Source organism: Cyprinodon tularosa, unplaced genomic scaffold (genome assembly GCF_016077235.1).
Source record: "Cyprinodon tularosa strain WSP-4 unplaced genomic scaffold, ASM1607723v1 ctg456, whole genome shotgun sequence".
Taxonomy (NCBI): domain Eukaryota; kingdom Metazoa; phylum Chordata; class Actinopteri; order Cyprinodontiformes; family Cyprinodontidae; genus Cyprinodon; species Cyprinodon tularosa.
The window spans coordinates 696,919-706,083 of record NW_024039181.1 but is presented as its reverse complement, the minus strand read 5'-3'; the positions used below and the strand labels follow the sequence as shown (position 1 = coordinate 706,083).

General features: G+C 38.3%; 2 protein-coding genes across 2 annotated transcripts; one reads left to right on the top strand and one right to left on the bottom strand.

Moving 5' to 3' along the window:
- The first annotated feature begins 1,252 nt into the window (after positions 1–1,252).
- Positions 1,253–2,371, top strand: LOC119793565. The gene is made up of 3 exons (XM_038300769.1): positions 1,253–1,422; positions 1,775–1,979; positions 2,062–2,371. The coding sequence occupies exons 1-3, from the start codon at positions 1,297–1,299 to the stop codon at positions 2,364–2,366; spliced, it is 636 nt and encodes a 211-aa protein (XP_038156697.1). The 5' UTR covers positions 1,253–1,296; the 3' UTR covers positions 2,367–2,371.
- Positions 2,372–2,773: 402 nt separating this feature from the next.
- On the bottom strand, positions 2,774–5,119 carry LOC119793564. Its single transcript, XM_038300768.1, has 6 exons — positions 4,849–5,119; positions 4,301–4,551; positions 3,951–4,141; positions 3,717–3,810; positions 3,213–3,412; positions 2,774–3,063 (listed from the first exon to the last, which is right to left on the bottom strand). The coding sequence occupies exons 1-6, from the start codon at positions 4,936–4,938 to the stop codon at positions 2,873–2,875; spliced, it is 1,017 nt and encodes a 338-aa protein (XP_038156696.1). The 5' UTR covers positions 4,939–5,119; the 3' UTR covers positions 2,774–2,872.
- Between the last annotated feature and the right edge of the window lie 4,046 nt (positions 5,120–9,165).

Genomic DNA, 9,165 nt, shown 5'->3' with positions numbered 1-9,165 from the left:
CAGATAATCCGTGTATCATTCGTTCTTTCTATTTTCAATTGCCAATCAAAAAACAAAAAATAAAAAATTGACTGGTTATTTTGTTTTTTGTTTTTTATGGTTAAACCAAAAACGAAAAAAGGATTGGGTTTTCATATTTCAATTCTAAGCTCCGATCAAGAATACGAAATGGAAAAACGGACAGCAACGCAGAATTTGATTTTAATATTTAATCGGTACAGTTTACGTGACCCGGAAATAGCTCTCTGCGCGGCAGTTGGGGTAATGAAGTGGCTACCATGGCGAAGCTAGAACCACACACTATGTTGATCGAGAAGCTTTTTGCCAGCGGTTTGACACACGCCGAAATTTCAAGCTCATTGCAGCAGATGGGTATCAAGGAATGCTCTAAGATGAGCGTCAGAAGATTCTGTGCTCTCCATGGTCTGAGGAGAAAAGGGTCTGTTTCAGACGCAGAGCTAGATAGCGCTCTGATCCAATCTGTATATGAGGTAAGTTGTCTTTCAGATTTCATTATGATAATCGGCCAGACCTCCACTGTATATTTTATGTATTATATCTATATAATACACCGACAGTAAATTTGTAATTCTGTGACAGACGGGACCATCATATGGCAGGAAGTTCATGACCGGCTATCTGTCTTCACTGGGGCTGCATGCGGGAGAGGGTCGGGTTGGAAAACACCTAAGACAGCTCCATCAGCCATACCATGAACTCCGACGTCAGGTAATTATTGTGCTTTAAAAAGTACAGATTTGGTAATGATAGGCCTAACGTTTAAAATTTATAATGCTACTGAGGTCGGGATCAATCGTGCCAGGATCTCCCACCTCTCACTCAAAGTTTTCTTCTTGGAAAAAGGTTGATTACATTGATGACGCTACAGTTCAAAAAGCCTCCTTTAATTTCCCATCTCTTTTTTTAAATAAGGCGTCATTTTAGATTAATAAACGTGCATGTTTCTTCTTATTTTGAAATGTGCGGACTCAGTGAAGCGTGGAGTGATTTCAGCAGATCGTGATGCAAGTTGAGCTATGAGCGGAGTCAAGGAAAGCTGAGGGGCTGCATCCTTCAAAAGGACCCGCTCCTGGGTCCTTCGTCCACTCACCCTTACCTTGGCGTTACTCATGTTGCCTAGCAACCGGGACAGCGAAGCAGCTTAAAAATTAACAAATAGTATTATTGTCATAGTTGTCTTTCGTATATAACCTTTAAAGCAAGTCATTGAATTACTTAAATTCAATTTAGTGATGCAACATTTTTTATGACAGATCAGCGGTCGTGAACCATGGAATGTGGGATCAAGTTCGGGTTGATCATGGCAAGGAGTTCTACCTGTGTCTTTACATGCAGGAGAGGCTGTCAAGATACAGACACAACCTCAGCAGGCCACCATACCTCCAAACCACATCAACAAGGGTGAGAAGTTATTGAAATTATTCATGGTTCATGCACTGTTCCCTTTAAATATTATTAAACATGATTTAACTCTTCCATAAACCCAGTGGAACTACTGTACATGTGCAATTACCTGTCCATTGTGTCCAGTATGTTTTTATTTTTAATCTTCACATTTTTGTTTGATTTTGTGTTCATCCTTATTTCTAGTTTTGTATAATCTCATCTGTGTCGTGACATGATTTATTGTGTCACACACATACTTAGAATATTAACATGATTCTGATCTTAAAAGAAAAATCCATAACGTGCCGTTACATTTCCTGCTTTTGTATTTACCTTTAACCTAAAAACATCATGGACTTATCAACAGAACCTTCGTGTGGAGAGGTTATGGCCAGAGGTGAACAATCGTGTGAACTACCCACTTAAACGGGCTCTGGTGCACCTGCTGGACCAAGAGGTTTTGAACATGGAGGATAACCTCACTAGGTTCTGCATGTCAAATCTGACATGTCAAGTAAGCCAAATTGGACTTAACAGAGTTGTGCGTTCATGGAATGCACACAAGATACCAGGTATGCTTAACTGATAGTTTTCACTATAGAATTATTGCTTCTTTTTTTCCAATCCAACCATTTTTTTTGGATTACGTTTTAGGTCGTGGAATACCCAATGAACTAGCAGCAGATGGCTGCCGGGCTAAAGTATCCGAGGAGCTGCTGCCATGTGCTTCTGTTGTGGGAAACCTATATGAGCAAGACTTGGGATCCTCACTAACTTGGGAGTCTGTATTTGGAGCTGATCCATTTTCATGTGAAGAAGACAGATGCTATGCTGAGCAGATCTTTGCAGAGAACTACCCTGACATCTCTCTCATTTTTAATCATGTGGTAAACAATGATGATACTCCTTTCCAAGATGCCTTAATCTGCTTAATGAATGTGACAGCGAGATATGTCTGAAAAAATTTAATGTTTTAGTTGTGTTTTCACAGCATGTGGTCTGCTTGATTTGCTGGATAAGCAAAGAATTTAGTTTTTTTACTTAACAATTCTGTAGTTGTTCATATGTTACAAAGCTGCCATAATTTCAGTTAAATAATTTTGGAAAACAATTTCTTTCAACTGTTTTATTCAACCTTTTTAGAATTACAAAAGGTATAGAAAAATACAAAAGCTTAGGATATAATTTGAGGTTGAGCTCAAAACTCAACAAAACAGTAACAGAGTCCTAATTTCTAGGTTTTCCATTTTTACTGTAAAATACAGAAAATATACAATATAAAATAGTGCAAATTTAAGGTACTGTCTTAAAACTGAAACACAGTTTTGGCAAAATAAAATAACAGTTTGAAGTTGCGTAAACATTTTTAAACAGTCAAAAGTGCTTTGAGTGAATCATTAAAACATTGCAAGAGATGCAAACACTAAAGATGAACAGCATGAACACAAGTAAATACTGTACAGTTTTACTGGTACAGTATTTTGTCCAGTGCAGCCAGTGCATCAGACAATCCAGTAAGTTTTTGTGCATTTCTACCAAAATCATCTGCTCTGCATTTTGGACAAAATGCAGAATTCTGCTGCCATTGTTCAATGCAGCTCCTGCAGCCAACAATGCTATGGCAACACGAAGACACCATGGGGTCGACCACTGGACCTGCAAATTTGATTCAGAAACATATTTTTTTTAAATTCAGTAACTGCATGTGCTTACATATTTTTTGCATTGAGGGCTATTCTGTTCATGAACCTGGGTACATGAGTTGTACTGACTTGTGTCTGAAGAAGACAAAAGTTTTTATTTACCCTTGCAGATAATACAGGAAAAGGCTTCCTTAACAGCAGCTGCTTCAGCCTCAGTCAAGGACACTGGTGTTCTTCTGTTGGAACTTGCCAGATGTGTCAGCTCCTTAATTGTATTTGACACCTCCCGAAGACCCTGTGCTGCCAGGACCACCTCTTCAATTGTGTCGTACACTGCCTCTAGACCATTATCATCTCGCCGACTGAAAAGCAGGCAGAATAAAGATGTTATAACCTACTTGGTAATAATAGCAATTATAACCAGCTTTGTATTCATGTTGTCTGATTTATACTTCAAATACACCACTCAAAATATAATAACTCTACCATTGCAACTTCCAATGATCTGTTAAACTAATTCATACCTTTTAATTAAACTTTATACAAGTTAATGTAATCATTGTGATTCTAACTCATGCAAAAGAAATTACAGACTTGAATGGCCTTTGTTGGCAAAAATTCCCACCAAGCTAGGCCATTGATGACTGACAAATCAAGTTTAAATACCTCAGTCTTCTTTTTTTGCTTCCTTGTAACTGCTGCAAATCTCCTTCTTTCACAGCACACACCTTCCTAGCATTTTGTTTCCAAAAAGCGGCTCCTTAAAAGGAAAATAGGTGATTTTGTATTACATAAAATATATCACATTTTCAGAAAAAAAATAATGCAAAAGTGTTTTAGTTAAAATCAGGCAGTTAAACTTGCTCATTTATTTATTAATTAATTTATTTATTAATTTACCTCTGGTTCCTTCTGTATCCAAAATCCGTTTCCCCTGACCATCCGTAAGAATGAAGGAGTCCTCATGTTCAAGGGCATCATTTACTTTATTTGTGATGCCCATGACAGACGCCTCAAATTCCGAGAATCTAACTGTCAGGGTTTTGCTTGTTTCCAACATGCCTTCCACAAGATCAGCAACAAAAATTGTCCTGAAGATTACAATATGTTTAGAATTTAGATAGATAGATAGATAGATAGATAGATAGATAGATAGATAGATAGATAGATAGATAGATAGATAGATAGATAGATAGATAGATAGATAGATAGATAGATAGATAGATACTTATGTGTTAAAGTTTTGTCACCTTTGGTATGTCTTTGTCACTGGTGCTCTTGGAGAAGGCCTTGCAGTTAGAGCTGAACCAGCAGCGACACTAGATGGGCGGCGGAAGGCGAAGGGGACAGGCACACTGGATGGCTCCCCCACAGCATCACTCTCTCCATGCACTTCATAATGCCCCCTTACTCTGAGGTCAATGGTGCTGAAGTGACCATCGTTTCCAGGAAATATGGCAACATTGGTGTCATCAGTAATGTAGACACTGGAGCCATGAACCTTTGCAAAAGTAATGATATATGATTTATACTGAACATTACATCAAATAAATTAACTGAAGTAATTGACCACAAATGTGCAAATAGATAAAAACGTCAAAATTAGCAAAAGGTAAAACAGCAACCAAACAAAATGAAAAGGAATTTAAACTATGGCAGAGGGAGACTGCATTTGATGTAACTATACCAAAATAAATACCAAAATAAAAGAAGGCTTACGCAGCAAAATATAGGCTATGCTACGTTGTTGCTAGTTAAAAGTACAGTGCACAGAAAAGTTTCAAGAAAAAAGTTATACCTGGAAAATCCTGCTAATTTTCTCCGTTGTCATGTCCTCCTCCTTAAGAGTAACACGCTTGGATCCTCGAAATAAAACGTAAGTGTCCATGGCTGATAGGTCCGACTGCCTTATCTGGTGCAGCTTGAACGAACGTGGTGGGGGTTAGCCAACTGTTTTTTTAGCTAACGCTCCATCAAACTTCCGGGTCACGTAAACTGTACCGATTAAATATTAAAATCAAATTCTGCGTTGCTGTCCGTTTTTCCATTTCGTATTCTTGATCGGAGCTTAGAATTGAAATATGAAAACCCAATCCTTTTTTCGTTTTTGGTTTAACCATAAAAAACAAAAAACAAAATAACCAGTCAATTTTTTATTTTTTGTTTTTTGATTGGCAATTGAAAATAGAAAGAACGAATGATACACGGATTTCAGATGTTTATTTTGTTTAATTTTGATGATTACAAATGACAACAAATGAAAATCTCAAATTCATCATATCAGAAAATTAGAATATTGTGAAAAGGTTCAAAATTGATGGCCCCTGGTGCCACACTCTAATCAGCTAATTAACTCAAACCACCTGCAAAAGCCTTTAAATGGTCTTTCAGTCTAGTTCTATAGGCTACACAATCATGGGGAAGACTGCTGACTTGACAGTTGTCCAAAAGACGACCATCGACACCTTGCACAAGGAGGGCAAGACACAAAAGGTCATCGCTAAAGAGGCTGGCTGTTCACAGAGCTCAGTGTCCAAGCACATTAATAGAGAGGCGAAGGGAAGGAAAAGATGTGGTCGAAAAAAGTGTACAAGCAAGAGAGATAACCGCACCCTGGAGAGGATTGTGAAACAAAACCCCTTCAAAAATGTGGGGGAGATTCACAAAGAGTGGACTGCAGCTGGAGTGAGTGCTTCAAGAACCACCACACACAGACGTATGAAAGACATGGGATTCTGCTGTCGCATTCCTTGTGTCAAGCCACTCTTGAACCACAGACAGCGTCAGAAGCGTCTTGCCTGGGCTAAAGAGAAACAGGACTGGACTGCTGGTGAGTGGTCCAAAGTCATGTTCTCTGATGAAAGTAAATTTTACATTTCCTTTGGAAATCAAGGTCCCAGAGTCTGGAGGAAAAGAAGAGAGGCACTTCATCCACGTTGCTTGAAGTCCAGCGTAAAGTTTCCACAGTCAGTGATGGTTTGGGGTGCCATGTCATCTGCTGGTGTTGGTCCATTGTGTTTTCTGAGGTCCAGGGTCAACGCAGCCACATACCAGGAAGTTTTAGAGCACTTCATGCTTCCTGCAGCTGACCAACTTTTTGGAGATGCAGATTTCATTTTCCAACAGGACTTGGCACCTGCACACAGTGCCAAAGCTACCAGTACCTGGTTGAAGGACCATAGTATCCCTGTTCTTAATTGGCCAGCAAACTCTCCTGACCTTAACCCCATAGAAAATCTATGGGGTATTGTGAAGAAGAAGATGCAATACACCAGACCCAACAATTCAGAAGAGCTAAAAGCCACTATTAGAGCAACCTGGGCTATCATAACACCTGAGCAGTGCCACAGACTGATCGACTCCATGCCACGCCGCATTGCTGCAGTAATACAGGCCAAAGGAGGCCCAACTAAATACTGAGTGCTGTACATGCTCATACTTTTCATGTTCATACTTTTCAGTTGGCCAACATTTCTATAAATCCTTTGTTTTTATTGGTCTTCAGTAATATTCTAATTTTCTGATATGATGAATTTGAGATTTTCATTTGTTGTCATTTGTAATCATCAAAATTAAACAAAATAAACATCTGAAATATATGAGTTTGTATGTAATGTATGAATATAATATACAAGTTTCACTTTTTAAATGGAATTACTGAAATCAATCTATTTTTTCATGATATTCTAATTTTATGACCAGCACCTGTAGTTGTCGATTACTTGGACCTTTTTCTTACCAATGAGTTGACTTCTCAAAACTAATTCTACTGTCCTGCAGTAAATAGGTCATGTGTTAGTTACACAAATGTAGTCAATGGTTGAATTTTTTGAGACAAGTGATTTTTTAGATTTGCTGCCACTAGAACCTATATAGTTGCACACTTTTTCTTTGGGAGGGGGACAGTATAAGCACAGCCCACCTCAAAGAGTTGGAAAAAAGTGCATTATTTCATGACATACTGTGTGAGACACATGCAAATGTAAACCATTCATATGTATTGGATTTTCTAATGGAGGGCTTCATCTGTTCACAGCATTTGAGTGTTTTTTTTTTGTAATTCTTTTCTGGAAGCCTGTGTTCCCAATTTGACAAGTGTCATTCATCTGCGTGTACCTAATGACTGGGAACCGTTCAGATGTATCAAAACAGGAAATAAGTCATTTCCCACTCTAGATAGAGTACTTGCTGTTAACCTCAGGAAAGGTGAAGGGATAGGAGCAAGAAACAGGAGCTAAGAGTTATAATTCGAGGTATTCGGATTCGGAACCAAAAACCTATCAAGGTGTGAACATCTGCAGGTCTCATAGATGACACTAAAGGATGCCGAACTCCTTGAGGTGGGCATTGCCTTTATGCCCTGCAATGCAAAGGATTTTGGGCAGTCGTATAGCTTCAAGCAGTGGCTAGAGACATCAGGAGGTCCAAAAGCTAACTATATTGGTTATTGGAAGCATACTGTCTCCCGGTCCTTGCTTCTTCTGTACTGCATATGCTATAAGGATAGCACTTATTATGGCGAATGCAGATGCTCTGCTCCATTTCTCACCTTTATCCTATGGAGATAAAACTGTGCACTGGGACCTCTCTGAATGGTTTTCCATGGAGCCCAGGGAATTTCAGACTTTAGACTAATCAAAGCTAATTAGACACTGAACCTACTTCCAGATTTCTCTGAAAAGACTGTCTGCAGAATTCTCTCTTTAAGTTTACAGGACTAATTCAGAGACAAAAAAAATCAGAAAGACTGATGAACCATAAAGCATTTGAAAGGACACAACTAGCGTTACAGCTAGGCTATTAAGTCACTGGCCTCGCTGAGCTGGAAATGCATCATCATCCTGAAAAGGGAGACCAACAGCATCTTTAGGTCTGGCAAAATATAGGGAAAGTGTTTCAGGCTAAAAACAACGTTTTTTGCCCTTATTGATAATTTCATATATTCTACTAGGTTCTGAAGGTCAACCGGTGAAGGTAATGATTACCACATGTTAACTACTTTCTAGCTAGGGTTTCTACCCATTGTTGTTTTCCCTGAGGAAAAATCAGAGATGGTGTGGTTCTATTTTGTAAATGGACTTCTATTTTTAATTGGGCAAATCATTTTTTTAACCAAATAATCTTTTATTTACCCCTTGCATTTTCTCTTTCAATTCGTTTGGAAACATTCAAATTGCTCTAAATTTGTTTAAAAGGAAATTCTAACCTCACCCTAAACGTTTAAAGGTAAACTTTTGTTCTCAATCATAAAATCCATACTGCAATGCATTATCATCGCATTATTTTTTCTTACGTGGGCATTATAACTACTTGGTAAGTTTTTCACTGAAATATGCTTGACCAGGAGTTGAATTGTTTTGGTTAGTAAATTCCTTATGCTTTGAATGAACGTTCTATATATGTGTGTGGGGAGTTAACTCTTTGACAATGATTTGAGCTTGAATCACACTGTTGTCCGATCACGCTGCAGGTTTGGCGTGTTTTCACAGCACAACATATGACAGTCAGAAATTATTTGATTAAATGTACAACAACAAAGTCACAACATTCATTTATTTATTTTAATATAAATATAAATAATATGGATTTAAAGGATCTGTTTTTTAGTGTTTCTATTGATGTCGCAATATTTAAACTAGCTTGAAATTTACAGAGATACTTTCATGCATCCTCACTGTTCACTGCATGTCCCCGTTTGCTTTTCTCTACAAGTTTAGTGCGTTTCAAATGCAAGTGTAGGGTAAACTGTAAGGATCTGACAATAAACACAGTCCATCAGGCAGCGTTTAGAAATGGCAGGCTTGGTAATCGGTACATCACCCTGTGGTTGCCTGCTGTGACAGAGACTCTGCTTGTTCAGACTTGTCCCTACACTCATCAGGTGAGCTTCAGCGCTATCACTAATCTCCCAGAGGAATGCAGCTGAAATCAGATGAAGAATTTACAGTGAAGACAAAGATAGACACAATGTCATAGATGGCAAAAAATAAACCAACTCATGCTTTTGGACTTCATGTTCAACTTAGCTCTTTTGTGTATGTATTTTGTTTCTATTAGCCATATTCAAACCAAACTGTATTTTGCAGAATCAGATAGAGTCATTTTGTTTGTCATA

What these genes read in the sequence shown, in the direction of transcription:
- LOC119793565 (XM_038300769.1), top strand. Translation starts at nt 1,297, where the DNA reads ATGTGGGATCAAGTTCGGGTTGATCATGGCAAGGAGTTCTACCTGTGT. An exon ending in TCCAAACCACATCAACAAGG is followed by an intron (nt 1,423 to 1,774) that starts GTGAGAAGTTAT and finishes ACTTATCAACAG; the next exon opens with AACCTTCGTGTGGAGAGGTT. An exon ending in GAATGCACACAAGATACCAG is followed by an intron (nt 1,980 to 2,061) that starts GTATGCTTAACT and finishes ATTACGTTTTAG; the next exon opens with GTCGTGGAATACCCAATGAA.
- LOC119793564 (XM_038300768.1), bottom strand. Translation starts at nt 4,938, where the DNA reads ATGGACACTTACGTTTTATTTCGAGGATCCAAGCGTGTTACTCTTAAG. An exon ending in AAATTAGCAGGATTTTCCAG is followed by an intron (nt 4,552 to 4,848) that starts GTATAACTTTTT and finishes ACTTTTGCAAAG; the next exon opens with GTTCATGGCTCCAGTGTCTA. An exon ending in GTGACAAAGACATACCAAAG is followed by an intron (nt 4,142 to 4,300) that starts GTGACAAAACTT and finishes TGTAATCTTCAG; the next exon opens with GACAATTTTTGTTGCTGATC.